Below are 15,859 nucleotides of genomic sequence, written 5' to 3'. Positions count from 1 at the left end.
TCTTCTGGGAAGCTTGTCTTGTTGCATTTGTAGAGAAATAAGGGGTTTGGGGTGGGTCATTACAATTACTTCCGGCAGACTTAAGGATGGCCACAGAGCAGGCGTTGAAGGTGAAGCCTGCAGGCTAAGTCCTTTGACAGGCTGAGGTTGTTTGAACTACACTATTGACAACTATTTTACCATCAAGTGCCAATGTTCAAAACCCAGAATATTTTACATGAATGTGCTAATTTCTGATATCTCTTGAAAAAATAGCAACCCGAGCACAGGAGCCACTTGACAACATTTGGCAGGAATTTTGAAACAGGGTCTCTAAGTTACCTTGACTTGGCCTCAAATCTGCCAGCATCCTGTCTCAGCTTGCCAAGTATTAGGGCTACTCTAGGAAGATGCCACCATGCCGGGCCTGTGTAGGCACATGAGTTTGTGAGCCCTATAGGGGAAGAGAAACAGTGCTTAGAAACATTGCCTTTAAGCAACTTTCAACCATCCCTGTTGGTTTCCCAGAAACCAGATGAACACATCTTAAGTTCTGAGTAATGACACACATTTTCCTTGCAAATCACATATACTTCCTCTCTCCCTACAAACGAAACGTTTATAAATCTCCAAGGCATTACATCCCGTATTCTTTGAAGGACCTGAGAAATGTATCTGGAGGTTTCTAGAAAGGATCACGTCATTTCAAAACTGAAACTTTAAGACATCATAATTTCTCTGCCATCACCCAGATGGGTCTCTTGACCCTTCAGTTCCCTGGTCAGCCCCGGGATCCCTCTGCCTCCCCTTGCCGAGTTCCTCTCCCCAGTCTAAAACCCGAGCTCCAGATCATCGCCAGCAAACGTCATCCTTGGTTGCTGCCACGTGAGCCTCAGTGTTGCCATCATTGGTTGCAGGGGAATTAAACCAGTAAAGGAAATAACATTTACCACACCTCAGTGTCCAGGTGCAGCTCTGGCGGGAGACAGGTGAGCACCCCAGAGTCCAAGTGCCGCAGAAACTGGTGATTATGTCCTTCTAGCATCCTCGCAGGGCTCGCATGCTGGCAACAGAGTCATCGCCTCAATGAATCCCTCAACTTGAGCTAACATTTTGCAGATAAATTCTGGCAGAGCTAAATTTTGGCAGTGGTTTGCCAAAACTGGGCGGCAGGTTACCAAGTCACTGAATGTGTGCGTTTCTGCGTGTTGCTTTTTGACAGCTGTATGGAGGCAGATCCGACCTTCCTGTTTTAGAGGATATTAGGGTGCGAAGACCAGAAGGGCTCTTCGAGGCCAAATTTTATTTGCCAGAAACTTGAAACAGGGATTAGGAGTCCGCTCCACGTTGTTGAGCTTATATATTATTGGGGCTAGAACGAAAGTCCAGATTCTCTGCTCTCTGGAGTTTAACGCGAGGAGCAGATGCAGAAAGGCAAGTGTGTATGTCTCTGTAGGACCGGCTGGTGGCCTGTGGGCACTTAGCCAGTAGTCCTCTCATTTCAGCGTCCTCAGGTGGAAAAGGAGGCTCGTTACTAGATGACAGGTAGGAAGCACCCTCCACTTGAGTGGTTCTGGCGTTTTCTTTCTCATTTGCTTCGCCCTACAATTACTTGCTTATTCTAAGTGCTGTGCTGTATTTCTGGAATAACTGGTCACACACGTGGGTTACCGTGCAGTAGCCCGGACATCTGCCGGCATGAGCGTTTTAAAGTTCTGTATTGGAGTAAATGTTGCTCTCTAGAAAGTTCCGTCTTCTTGATCTTGGTGAGAGATAGGTGTCTTAACTAAAATCTTCACCTGTGTTGATTTTTCAAGCAATCCATTTTACCTCTGCCTAAGAAGATTATTTCTGCAACCCCCACCTTTCATTCTACATTCTTTCTCTTCCTTCTGTCAGCCAGTCCCAGCCTTAAAGGAATCCCTGCCAAGGGTTTTCTAATTAAACATGAATCACTTCCCAAAGCAATCACCAACCTAGAAAGTGGGTTGGAGGACAGGGAACTGCTAAGTCGGCTGTGATAAGGAAACTCAGTCATCAAAACAGGTTTGTCCTGGGGGGTGGTGATCCCAGACTCATCAGCAACTGGACGCAACAACTGACATCAAAGGCTTTGAGCTGCTTTTTTTTATTATGGGTCTGGGGATGGAACCCAGAGGCATTCGACCTCCCAAGGTACACCCCCTGCCCAATTTTTTATTCTTTATTTTTTTGAAACAGGGTCTCACTGAGTTGCGGAGGGCCTCCCTTAGTAGCTGAGGCTGTCCACGAACTGCGATCTTCCGGTCTCAGCCTCCCAAATGCTGAGATTACAAGCGTGCGCCACCACGCCCGGCTGAGCTGCTTCTAAAATGTGACCAGGCTGCTGTAGGCATCGAGCAGCCTCCATTAGGGCCCCAAGTCCCAGAGTGGACAGGCCCGGGGCCTCTGTTGAGGCTGCGCTTTTACCAAAAAGTGATCTTTGCATAATCATGTCAGTGGCTGCACCTTGACTTGCAGACTGTCTCGAGGATATCTCTCTGTATTTTTTTAGCCCTCGATAGTTGCAGATTTAATGGTCAACTCGAAGCCAAAGCCAGCAACGTAGAAGCTGAAGCTAAGCTCCTTGGCTTTTCATAGATTGTTATTTCCTAGGATAAGTGTGTGTGTGTGTGTGTGTGTGTGTGTGTGTGTGTGTGTGCGCGTGCGTGTGTGTGTGTGTGTGCGTGTGTGTTGTTTTAGAACTGTTTTGGAAAAACATTGGTGATTAGCAAATAGCATGAATGCTGAGCATATAAAACTTAAGATGACTCCTGACTTTTAACCACATATACTAGGTTATACACAATTTTATAATTTCACCTAGCAAGCCAGAATAGCAAAGTATAAACAAATATCATAATGCAGGGTTTTTCTTCTATTTAATGTACAAATAGTAATTTGACTAAGTTTGCTTTTCATAAAACTTTACTAATTGGACAAATACTGTTTAGTAGTAGAATTAAATGGGTATTTGGGAAACATATAAAACAAAAGGCACTGTTCAAGATGTGCGGATCTGAGTGCTGCGGGTACTGAAAATCCCGTCAACGGAAGAGAGAGAGCGTTCCCTGGGGCTCGCCGGTGGCTCCGTTCCTAGGAATGGCTTTGGACGCGGCCCGTTGAATGAAATGCGCTCGCTCAGAGATCAGACTCCAGAATGACGGCACAGTTGACACATTCTCCCAGATCTGCTGTGGACGTTCACAAGGGGTCTGAGCTGCTAAGCACTGGGTGTCCTTTGTCAGATCTTATTTGCTTGGACAGGTCACTCAGACTTTCAAAGGTCATGTGTTGCCTTCTTGAAGCTCTCTTGAAGGGGACTTTTTTTTAGTGGGGGATAAAGGTGGCCTGGGAGGTCAGAGGTAAAGCTCAGCAGGACAGTGCCTGCTTAGCTGTGTAAGGCCCTGGGCCCAACCCCAGCACCACAAAAGGAAAAAGAAAAACAGTAGAAGAGGGAAGGAAAATTGGAGAGAATGTGGCTTATTGTCGGTTTGGATGTCTTTGTTTTTTTATTATAGATTGTCTGAAACTGATAAAAAAAAATTACGTCTTAGTTTTTGTTAACCTGCTTTTCATATTGGTAAATATTTTTAGGGGCATAATAATTGTCACATTTTGAAACTTTATATGTATTCAGCTTTTACTAGGTTTATTACTTTAAAACTTTTAATTATTTAAGTGGGGCATATCTTCATAAGATGATACATAAATTCTAACTAAACTCAGAGGTTTATTTTTCAGGAACTAGTGAAATGGTGCTAGTGATAAAACATGAAACTTCAAAATAAAATTTTTCTGTTACACTTCTACAGATAATATATATATATATATATATATATATATATATATATATATATATATATCTTTAATTGTTTCGCTTTAATTTGGTAAGAAATCAAGATTCTGAATACACTGACATTTTGAAGCAGACTTAAAATAGTTTTAGAAGTGACAGTATTTGGCCAATGCTTGTAATCCCAGTACTTGAGACAGGAGGACCACAGGTTCGAAGCCAGCCGCAACAACCTATCGAGACCCTGCTTCAAAATAAAATAGGGTTAGGGGTGTAATTCAGAGGTAGAAGGCCCTGGATTTCATTCCCAGTACCACAAATAACAATAAAAATAGACAGAGGGAGGGAAGGAGAGAAAGAGAGAAAGGAAAGAAAAAGAAAGAAAGAAAGAAAGAAAGAAAGAAAGAAAGAAAGAAAGAAAGAAAGAAAGAAAGAGGGAGGGAGGGGGGAAAAGAAAGAAATGAAGTAACTACTTACGCATGGTACGTTATGCTAAAGGACTAAAATAACAAAAACTTTAAGACATTACATATGGTTCCTTGCTGTTTTAAAGTGATGGGGTTTTTTTTGTCATTTTCTGCCTAGAGATTTGATATATTTGTTTAATTCTCTTTTAACTCAATTTTTTAAAACCTTATTTCAGGAAGAGAAAATGAACAGAAATCAAATAACAAGACACACTTGAGGAAAGCTTTGAAGACCAACCCCTCCCTCACTAGGGAAATCAGAACCGTCTTGGAGCAGAGCTTGGTGGAGAAACTGGAAACCCTGGGGATCAACGCGGTGCGTGCTCTTCGTTTTGGGGATATTTGCTGGTTTGTTGTATTTTGCTTCCTCGGTCAGGAAGGATCAAAAAGCAGGCATGTGGGTTCTGACCACATTGGAGACCAGAGACTGGCATCCACTGTGTGCCCGGGGCATTCTAAAGACTTAGCGAATCTTAACTCACTGAAACGTAAAAACAAGTCTCTTTTATAAGTTACTTTACAGAGAGGTTTAGTAACGTGACAACCAACACTGCTAGCAGTGAAGGAGCGAGGGTTTGTATCTGAGCGGTCACAGCGTGGCTTACCTTCGGAGAGTTGCCCCAAATCATTGCATATGACAAATGCGTGATGGAAAAGTTGTATCTCGTTATCAGTCATAAGATTGAATAATTTCAATATATCATATTATATATTTACTTCTTTTACCTTTAACATTTTTATTGACATATATGAAATACACTAATCCTAACTGAATTTTTTTTTTTTTTTTTTGGTGTGTGTGTGTGTGTGTGTCTGGGGATGGAACCCAGGGGCATTCGATCTCTGAGCTACACCCCCTGCCCTATTTTTTATTCTTTATTTTGAAACAGGGTCTCACTAAGTTACAGAGGGCCTCACTAAATAGCTGAGGCTGTCTGCGAACCGTGATCCTCCGGTCTCAGCCTCCCGAATGCTGGGATTACAAGCGTGCGCCACCATGCCTGGCTCCTAACTGAATAATTTGATGAATGTGTATACCTAGATATATATGTATATACAAAAGTATATGAATATATATGCATACATGGGTGCACACATGTAGGCATGAATATATACACAAACATGTACATTTGTGTATGTGCATCTACGTTATACATGGATTTACAGTATGTGTGTATGAGATGTATGCGTGTAAGTGCCTGTGTATATATGTATGTATGTATATGCAGATGTACATGTGTATAGGTATCTGTATACCTGAGTATATATGGGTGCATGTATATAAATATAGATGTATACATGTGTACACATTTTTGTGTATGTGTACATATACGTGTATTTGTGTATATGGATGTGTGTATGGATAAGCAGATATGTGTGTATATGGACATATTTGTGTGTATGCATTTTTTATACTTATATGCATATACATGTTTTCCTGGCTGTATTAATTTACATGTGTGTGAGATCTGTAATCAGCACCCAGAGGAGACTGAAATGTCTAACACTCTGGAAGTCTTCTACCTCTTCCTAATCAGTACCACTTTCTGCTCTTCAGACAGAGGTGACAGGTGATTCAGTGTTGCTCGTCCTTACACCTCACACAAGAAGGGTCATGTACTCCGTGGTACTCGTGTCTTCTGTTTATGATTTTGTTGATGGGACTTGTGTCCCTTGTTTCATGTAAAGTGGCTTGTTTTTTCATTTACTGTGTTGTAAAATAGGTCTGCCCGGTGCTTTCCCAGGGTATATATACCAATTCATGCTATTCCTAACGGTGCAGGAGAGCGCAGCTGCTCCACATCCTTCACCAATTTTAGTATTGCCTTTCTTTTTTATTTCTGCATAGATATTTTTTTAGGTAGGTTTTTAACCACCCTTAGGACAGTGGAAATCAAAAATATTCATGGAATGTCTATAGTTCCTATTCAAATTGCCTTTCTTTCCTTCCTTCCTTCCTTCCTTCCTTCCTTCCTTCCTTCCTTCTTTCTTTCTTTCTTTCTTTCTTTCTTTCTTTCTTTCTTTCTTTCTTTCTTTCTTTCTTTCTTGTTTTGTGGTACTGAGGATTGAACCCGGGGGCATTCCACTTCTGAGCTACATCCCTAGCCCTGTTTTGTATTTTTTTACTTTGAAATAGGGTCTCACTGAATTGCAGAGAGCCTTGCTAAGTAGCTGACTGGGATTATAAGCATACACCACTACACCCAGCACTCAAATTGTTTCTTAAAAGTGCGGTTTCTCATGTTTGATTGCTTATAGTCTTAATTTTAATCGACATATTTTCTTTTATCTTATGATGTGTGGGGGGGGGGTAACTGGGAATTGAACTCACGGGCATTCACTTCTGAGCTATACCCTCAGCCCTGTTTTATTTTTTAACTTGAAACAGCACCTCACTAAGTTGCTGAGACAGTCCTTGAACCTGTGATTTCCTGTTTTAGTCTCCCAAGAACTGGGATTACAGGCATGTGCCACCAAGCCTGGCTCCTAAGATTATTAAAAAAAATTTTTTTTTCTAGTGCTTGGAGAGGTTTTTATTTGTTTTGTTTTGCTTTCTTTTAATCAGGGCTTTAAGAACTGGGTTTGGAAGCGGTGATTTGGAAATCTTTGTTTCCAGTTGAATCAGTTGTTTCAATATCTTTTGTTGAATAATCCATCCTTTCTCCACGTATTTGAAATGACATTTTTATCATATAGGCAACTCATATATATGTATGTATATGTGTGTGTGTGTGTGTATATATATATACACACACATATATACAAGCGTGCGCCACCACGCCCGGCTGGGATGTGTTTTGACTGTTTCCACCCCAGTGCCTGCCTTTCCCATAAGATGTCCCCACTCCAGGCCTAGACATCTGGACATTCCTAGTAGTTTCTACTCATTTGTCTCCACCCCTTCAGCAGGGCACGGCTCAGCTGCCGGCTTCAACCTCCTCTGGCTGCTGGGCCCCTGATGCTCTATCTCTCTGGTGGACTTTTCTGGTCCTTCTCATGAGGCCTTCTATAACCAACCAACCAGACATAAACAGTCATACACACAACTGATGTCCTTAGCTGCACTGCAAGCTCCTTTGGGGGCCAAGGCAGTGTGTGTTACCTTTTGGGGTGTCCCTTACTTTACACATAGCTATAACCCAGGATGATTGGATGGAAACAGTGGTATAGTTAATGCTGGCAACAAAGCGCAACACATCACGGGGTAACAGATTAACTTATCTCCTCAGGATATACGTGGTATTCCAAGTGATCTCTTAAGTAGAGTGCTGAAAATTGTGGAATCAGCAAGACACGAGAGAGAAAGGCAAATCCCCAACATCCAGCAAATCCGAGAATTACTTGAGCGTCAGGTCAGCTGTCAAATAGAGGAGAGACTGTTGCTTTCTTCAGGTAAGCCTGTTACCACCTGCTCACTCCTTGCTGCAGATGGGAGCATCATCCAGCGACCTTTTCATTGCTGATACATTTGGCCCTTCATCAGCCACTCTCTCTTTGTACCTTTGAATGTTGGGTCTTGGGTTTTTGTTTTTACCTTAAAGAAAAGCCCTGGAAACTAGGCATGGTGGCACACGCTTGTAATCTCAGTACTGGGAGGCTGAGACAGGAGAATCACAGGAGGGGAGCTTCAGCAAGTAGTGAGACTCTAGCAACCTAGTGAGACCCTGTTTCAAAACAGAAAATAAAAAGGGCTGGGGTGCAGCTAGGAGGTAGAGTGCCCCTGGGTTCATCCCCAGTACCAAAAACAGGAGGGAGGGAGGGAGAGGGAGAGAAACAGAAGGAGGGAGGGAGGGAGGGAGGGAGGAGGGAGGGAGAGGGAGAGGGAGAGAGAGAGAGAGAGAGAGAGAGAGAGAGAGAGAGAGAGAGAGAGAGAGAGAGATTGAGAGATTCCTTGAAGCGTGGACTCCAGACCCTGGAGTCAGGCTGGGACAGCATCATGCTGTTTAGTTTTGCTTTTCATTTACCATAAGGGCAGTGGAGACTCATGAATGGCATTGCTATTCCAGATAAGTACGTTCTTTCACAAATGGACACCCTTTCAACTGGAGAAGTACCCAAAGCAATCCAGCTTCCTCCCAAAAGCAGACAGTTGGTTAGACAAAGACCTGTTTACAGTGATAGGACAGCTGTTCCAAAGTAAGTATTTCAACTCTAATTTGTTTTCTAATTGTCTCAGCCAACTTGGGCCGCCATAACCATACACCATACACTGGGTGGCTTAGACCACAGAACAGTCTTTTCTCCTTCTTCTGGCTGGAGGGTGCCAGTGTGGTTGGGTGTGCTTGAGGCTCTCTTTTTCTGCCTCGCAGACTGCTACCTTCTGTGCCCTTGACCTCTGGTTTTTCTTCCTCCTTTTGTAAGGGCAGTGAGCCCATCATGGGACCGCACCCTGCAACCTCATTTAAACCTGAGACGCTCTCTATGCCCCTACCCCAGACACCGGCACACCAGGGATCAGGTCCTCAGTACGGGACTGTGGTGGATGACAAGCATCCAGTCTAGAACAGCGAATCACACCAAGGATCAGGTCCTCAGTACAGGACTGTGGTGCATGACAAGCATCCAGTCTAGAACAGCGAATCACACCTGCAATCTCCTTGTAGTTTCTCCCCCGAGGGACTTTAGTCCCTCTTTATTAATATGTGTTAAGAAAAATTGCTAAGCCCGTAGAAATTTGCGTTAAACCCTATCATTCATTCATGCACTTTAAAAATATTTTTCTGCTATTTTTTTAGAAGTAAGAAAAATATTGTAGAAGATCATTTACCCAGAAAGTCTTCATCCATTTCGTGAGTACTGGGGGGGGGGATTTTAAGAATTCTTTTCCTTGAACCTTCCTATCCTTGTAAATTACTGTGCTTGTTGTGGCTAAATAAAGCTGCAGTTATTAAGCATCATAATTAATTTGTGATGCCTTTGTGATGTGTTATTTGTGACCTGTCTTCATGGGTTCTTATTTAAGTCAGTAGCACTTAATCATAGTGTGGTTTTCATGAAGAAGAGACACCAGGGCTCCACGCCTTTGTAATTCTCACAAACACCCCCACCGCCAGTATGGAGCAATGTCTCTAAGGGCATTTTTAAATCAAATGGGTGGTGTTGAGTTAGGTTTATTTGTTTGTTTGTTTGTTTTTGCTATATTGGGGATTGAACCCAGGGGCATTCTACCTCCAAGCTATACTTCCAAGGCCAATTTTATTTTTTTTGTTTCGAAATAGGGTCTTACTAGGTGACTGAGAGTCTCACTACTTGCTGAGGCTGACCTAGAACCTGTGATCCTCCTATCTCAGCCTCCCAAGTACTGGAATTAGAGTTGCATGCCATCACCCCCAGCTGGTGTTGGGCTTCCATGGCTGCACCATCCACGATAGTTCTCAGTGGCAGTGATACGTTCGTGTTCTGGTTCCTTGCAGAAGTTGATGATGACCGTAGGCCTTACTGAGGTTCTAGTAGGTACTAAACATCTTTGTTCTTTTGCACATCCGCTGTGTCCTACTGACGCAGTGGGTCATTTTTTTTTTTTTTTTTTTTTTTTTTTTTGGTGGTACTAGGGGTGGAACCCAGAGGACTGGGCAACTTAGCAAAACCTTGTCTCAAAGTAAAAAAGAAAAGGGCTGGGATGCAGCTCACTGGTGGAATGCTTGTCTAGCATGTGTGAGCTCCTGGGTTCAATCCCCCGTATCACATAAATACACACATATATACATACATACATACAAATGCCAGGTGTGGTGGTGCACACCTGTAATCTTAGTTCTTGGGAGGCCGAGACAGGAGGATCACAGATTCCCAGCCAGCCTCAGCAACTTAGCAAGGCCCCTACTTCATGAGAATCTGTTTTGTTTTGTTTTGTTTTGTTTTGTTTTTTTAAAGATCAATAAGTAAAAAGGGTTTGGCTCCATGCTTGGCACTGATGCGTGCTCAGTAAATTATAGGTGTATTACTGTTTGTTTTTTAATGGTAGGATCAGTCTTTATTGGTTGCAACAATAAACAGGAGAGAGAATGTAACAGCTTTGGCTTCTAGGGCGGCGTCCGCTTATTCGGACTCAGCCCCCCAAAAGTTTTTTTTAAAGGGTTTTTGTTTCTTTGTTTGTTCTTAGCTTATTTTTTTCAGGGGGTCTTTTTGGAACTGGGGATTGAACCCAGGGCGCTGCACCTGCAAAGCAGGCGCTTTGCCACTGAGCTACATCCCGGCTCCAAAGACAGTTTTTGTTTGTTTGTTTGTTTGTTTGTTTTTTGTTTTGTTGTACTGGGGGTGGAACCCAGAGGCTTTCTACGTCCGGGCTATACTTTCAGACCTATTTTTTAAATTTTATTTGGAAACAGGGTCTCACTAAGTTGCTGAGAGCCTCATTAAGTAGCTGAGGCTGGCTTCGAACCCATGCGATCCTCCTGTCTCAGCCTCCCAAATGCAGGCTTGTATTACTGTTACTAATTATGAATAAGAATAATTTTATTGCAATTGACTTTCACCATCATTGCCTTATTCTGAAGAGACTGGTGTCGTAAGTGCTTTGAGGCGTTGTGTGGTGGAAACGACCAGCAGGAGCAGGTCTCTTGAATATCATCTCACTGAAGAGCTTTACTTCATGGGATACGGTCATGTCATATGACTGAATCAACAGTCACAAGCCTGATGATGACAACATTTATAAGTCTGGAAATTAGGGAGCTTAAAAATAATCTTTAAATGAGCAGTGCTGCCCTGACCTGCTCTGTCAACTTAAAATTGGGATGGTAGTTCATGTTATGTGAAAGTACTCTGTAAGTTGTAGTGTACAGACAAAATAGAAGGAATAGCATTGTTTTAGCCAGGTGTGGTGCCCCATGCCTATAATCCTAGCACTTGGGAGGCTGAGACAGGAGATCGCAGGTTTGAGGCCAGCCTCAGCAACTTAGCAAGACCCTGCTTCCAAATAAAAAATAAAATAGGGCTGGGTGTTGCTTGGAGGTAAAATGCCTCTGGGTTCAACTCCAGTACCAAAAAAAAAAGTAATGACATTGTTTTAAAAGATAGAATAATTTTATTGTGGAAAATGTTTTTCCTGCCGGGTGTGGTGGCACACACTTGTAATCCCAGCATTTAAGAGGCTGAGACAGGAGGGTCGTGGTTCACAGACAGCCTCAGCTACTAATTAATGAGGCCCTCTGCAACTCAGTGAGACCCTGTTTCAAAATAAAGAATAAAAAATAGGGCTGGGGATGTGGCTTGGAGGTAGAATGCCCCTGGGTTCCAACCCAGTACCAAAAAATATATATGTATATATGTATTTATATATATATATATATGTATATATGTTTATATATGTATATATATTTATATATGTATATATGTATATATATTTATATATGTATATATATATATGTATATATATATATTTTTTTTTTTTTCCTTTACCGAGAAGTACTTTTCTTAGCCATGTAAAAATCAAGAACATTAAACACACACACATTTGGGTTTAGAAGAGAAAGACTGTAACTTCTGTCCCCCTCCATAACTGTGCTGCTTGGTTGGCAGATAGCAGTCTGGAAGCACCTGTGAACAGCTCCCAGTCCTGGCCACCATTGTGCCTGAGGCCACGCGGGAGTTAGGTGGTTGTCTCCGGGAGTTACCTGAGAAGATTCCCTCCACTTTGAGAGACACATGGTATATACATCCTGCAACTTAAGGGCACAGCGCCCCGTTTTGGTTTTACATTGTGTAGGACGCCTCCCTTTAGTTCAGAGGAGGAGCTGGACGAGGAGGACTTCATCCAGGCATTTGTGTCCCCGGACTTACTTCCCGGGAAGGCATCTAAAAGCAACAAGAACGGCTTTGGGAAGGGCACCGCCAAGAGTGACACGGACTGGACAGAGCGAAGCGAGATGGAGGACTCTGATGTTTCACCCAAGCCCACAGGTGAGCTCTTCTCACTGGAAAATCTTCTGGGACTTTGATTCAGGGCAGCAGTGCCTATCTGCAGGCGCCAGGCACTGGGAAGCTGAGGAGGGGCAAGGAAAGGGTGGGCTTATCCACAAGGCACCGCCCAAGGAGGGTGGGTGCCGCTTAGCAACCATGTCAGTCACCATCCCACGCTGAAATCTGAGACAGCGGACCACACTGGCTTAAAGGAAGGGAGATTTATTTGCTCAGTTTTGGGAATGTCAGGGTTCAGTCCATGTTAGGCCAGCTCTGCAGCGCTCAGAGCATGGCAGAGGGAAGCAGAGAGGGGAGGAGAGCAAAGCCTCTGCTCTCACATCGTAGAGGCCAGCAGAGAGAGAGGGAGGGCTGGGGATGAGAGGACCAGACGCACCCCCGGGACCTCGCCTTCCCAACCAAGCCCCACTTCCAACATTGCTACCTTGTTTCTGTGAGGGTTAGAGCGGCATGCTAGATCCAGACCATTATAGCAACTAGCTCATGTTCCAGTTGAAGGAGAGGAAGGCACTGGGGGCCCCTGGGTGTCTTGGTTTCCCAGGGCTGCTGTAATAAAGTCCCACAGACTGGGTGCCTCAGCCCATTTAGATGTGTTGTGTCCCTGTTATGGAGGCTGAGACTCCACACTCCAGTGTTGGCAAGGTGGCTCCGTGTGGGGGCCACCTTCTCCCTGTGTGCTCGCACGTCGTCTTCTGTGTACGTCTCTGTCCTGATTCCCCAGTTCTATAAGGAAATCACGTAGATTAGAGCCCAGTGGTGACATAGGTTAGAGCCTCCTCTGAATGACCTCGCTTCACCTTTTGAAAGACCCGGTCTCCAATTAAGGTCACGTTCCAAGGTTCCGAGGGTGAGGACTTCAGCATATGGACTTGAAGGGACCCGAATCAACCTATTACCACTGGGTGGCCATGAGAATTTACCCTGGGCTACATTTTGGAGATGGAGCAGTTTTGAAGAAAGACGTGGTCCCAGTATTTGACTGCTGATATGTGCTGAAGAGAGGTCAAGCTGATGGGTCATTTTATAAAATAAAAAAAGTGATTTTAACTTATGTAATTTAAGAAATGTATTTTATTTTATTATTTTATTTTGGTACTGGGGATTGAACCTAGGGGCATTCTCCCTCCAAGCTACATCCCAGTCCCGTTTTTAGAATTTTGTTTTGTTTCATTTTGTTTTGAAATCGGGTCACAATACGTTGCTTAGGTTGGGTTCCACCCTGCGATCCTCCTGTCTCAGCCTCTCGAGTCCTGGGATTACAGGCCTGCACCACCACGCCCAGCTGAACTATATATTTTAAGCATATCAGATATGATGATGAGTATCATATGTTACCTGTATATGCAGTGTAGTCTTATAATTATGTAAAATATAATGAGTGGATTCAAGAATAGCTCACATTGTCCTGGAAATCACCCATTTAAATACTCCATTTATAGAGGTTACCTCACTGGCTGAAATGAAAGTTTCTCATTCTGACCAAACTTATGAATGAGACCATCCTTCACTGATTTAAAATGAAAACATTAGCCGGGCGTGGTGGCGCACGCTTGTAATCCCCGCGCTTGGGAGGCTGAGACAGGAGGATCGCACAGGTTCGAAGCCAGCCTCAGCTACTTAGTGAGGCTCTCAGCAACTTAGTGAGACACTGTTTCCAGATAAAATATAAAATAGGTTTGGGAGTATAGCCTGGAGGTAGAAAGCCCCTGTATTCCATCCCCAGTACCACAAAAAATAAAATTAAATTAAAACATTTATAGCTTCCTATCTAGAGGGTCGTGATGTTTTTTAAGGAATTTAAGTGACTAACTTTTTTCAATCTCAAAATACATCAATTAATTTTATTGTTATAACATGTAATATGTACAAACTGGAGATTGTTTTAAGGTTGCCTGTAAGTAAAGTTATTTTGGAATTGAAGACAGATCGTGACTGATTCCTATTGATCCTGTAGGAACCTCCATTAAAATGCTAACAGAAAAAGTTGAAAAGATGGTTTCCCACCACAAAACTGTGAATAAACCAGTTGGCGGGGTTAACATCGCCGAAGCGTTTACCATAGAAGAAGGATCGCCAGAAGAACTAAAGGTGAAGTCACTTTTACTTCCTAAACATTACAGTAACTCATTTTTTGACAAATATACCTTAATAATTATATTTTATAGTGAAATATAAATAAACATAATTACTTAGTATAGTAGAGGCCCATGGAGATTTTCACCTTAACTTGTTTTCACTATTGCATTTCTTTCTGTTCTCTAGAAAATCAAAGATATCAAAGTGCTAACTGGTACAGGTCAAGCAAACCTAACCCAAAAAATCTGAAATTGGAAATGTTCCAAAATCCAAAGCTTTTTGAAAAACAAATCACACTTAGAAAGTTCCAGATTTGGGGGCTGGGGATGTAACGTAACAGACATGTGCTTAGTATGCTCAGGCTCTGAGTTCAATTCCCAGCACCAGGAAAAACCACAAAAGTTTTAGATTTTGGATTTTTTTTTTTTGTATTGGAGGTTGAACTCAGGGGGGTCTATACTCCTAGTTCTATTTTTTTATTCTTTATTTTGAAACAAGGTCTTTCTAAGTTGCAAAAGGCCTCACTAAGTAGCTGAGGCTGTCCCTGAACAGAGGTCCTCTTACCGCGACCTCCCAAATGCTGGGATTACAAGCGTATACCACCATGCCTGGCTAAGGTTTTTTTGTTTGTTTGCTTTTTTATGATACTGGGGATGGAACCCAGGGGCATTTTACCTCTGAACTACACTCTCAGCCCTATTTTTTTTAGAGTCTTTTTATGTTTTTGAAACAGGGTCTCACTGAGTTGCGAAGGGCCTCGCTAAGTAGCTGAGGCTATCCGCGAACTGCAATCCTCCAGTCTGGTCTCAGCTTTCCAAATACTGGGATTACAAACCTGTACCCCCACGCCCGACTTTGTTTCTTTTGAAACAGGGCCTGGATCCTGTGATTGCAGGCATGCACCACCACACCCGGCTTAGATTTCTGATTTGGGGGCTAAAGATTCTCAGACCTAGTAAAGTCCATGCAGATCTTCCAAAGTCTGAAAAACTATAAAATCTGAAACACTTTGGTCCTAGACATTTCAGAGAAGGGATACTGACTCTCTCAAATACATTGTATGCATATCACACTATAGGTTTTCAAACTTCTGTCACGTGTGTTATTTGATACTTGTAGATACTAGATGGCTTATACAAAGATCCTGTGTGAATAGCTAGAATCTGGGGCCTCTGCATCCAAACCCAGGGACCGTTCTGCTACCTGTGTGACCCGGAAGTAAAATAGGGACTTCTCAGCCTTTAGCCTTCCTTGGGAGGTGGAGTCAATGGAGGGATGATTCAGAGATAGATGTGAATCCAACGAGCTGATGAAGGCTGGGGCCAGGCTCCTCTGCCTACATCAGCGAAGAGGCCCGAACCCTTTCTGAGCAGTTTCTAACCCCAGGGACCCCCGGGTGGCAGTGGATGGAGCTCTCTCGTATTTCTGGACAGCTTGTCTGTTTTGGCTGGCTCTTCCAATAGTCATCATTCTTTTCTTAATTTTTCACTACAGTCAGGTTTGATTCCTTGCCTGTCCACCTATGGAATCCCGTCAAACTAAACTTATTAGTTAGCGCTCTCTGTATTACACAGGGTGAAAGTGATGGAAAGCCCTGTGTTGT

At 43.1% G+C, this 15,859-nt stretch overlaps 1 protein-coding gene across 1 annotated transcript in view; it reads left to right on the top strand.

Moving 5' to 3' along the window:
• DZIP1 (DAZ interacting zinc finger protein 1) overlaps positions 1-15,859 on the top strand; it is a gene marked incomplete at both ends in the record, with an annotated part of 59,467 nt that overhangs the window by 40,867 nt on the left and 2,741 nt on the right. Inside the window, 6 exons of the mRNA XM_080689493.1 lie at positions 4,437-4,576; positions 7,491-7,653; positions 8,268-8,397; positions 8,997-9,050; positions 11,969-12,162; positions 14,135-14,268. Of these exons, the coding sequence (XP_080545619.1) occupies positions 4,437-4,576; positions 7,491-7,653; positions 8,268-8,397; positions 8,997-9,050; positions 11,969-12,162; positions 14,135-14,268 (815 nt within the window). The remainder of the gene's footprint in view (positions 1-4,436; positions 4,577-7,490; positions 7,654-8,267; positions 8,398-8,996; positions 9,051-11,968; positions 12,163-14,134; positions 14,269-15,859) is intronic.

Source organism: Muscardinus avellanarius (assembly GCF_963383645.1).
Source record: "Muscardinus avellanarius genome assembly, chromosome: 2".
Taxonomy (NCBI): domain Eukaryota; kingdom Metazoa; phylum Chordata; class Mammalia; order Rodentia; family Gliridae; genus Muscardinus; species Muscardinus avellanarius.
The sequence above is the reverse complement of the archived record's forward strand: the minus strand, read 5'-3'. Positions and strand labels throughout refer to the sequence as shown.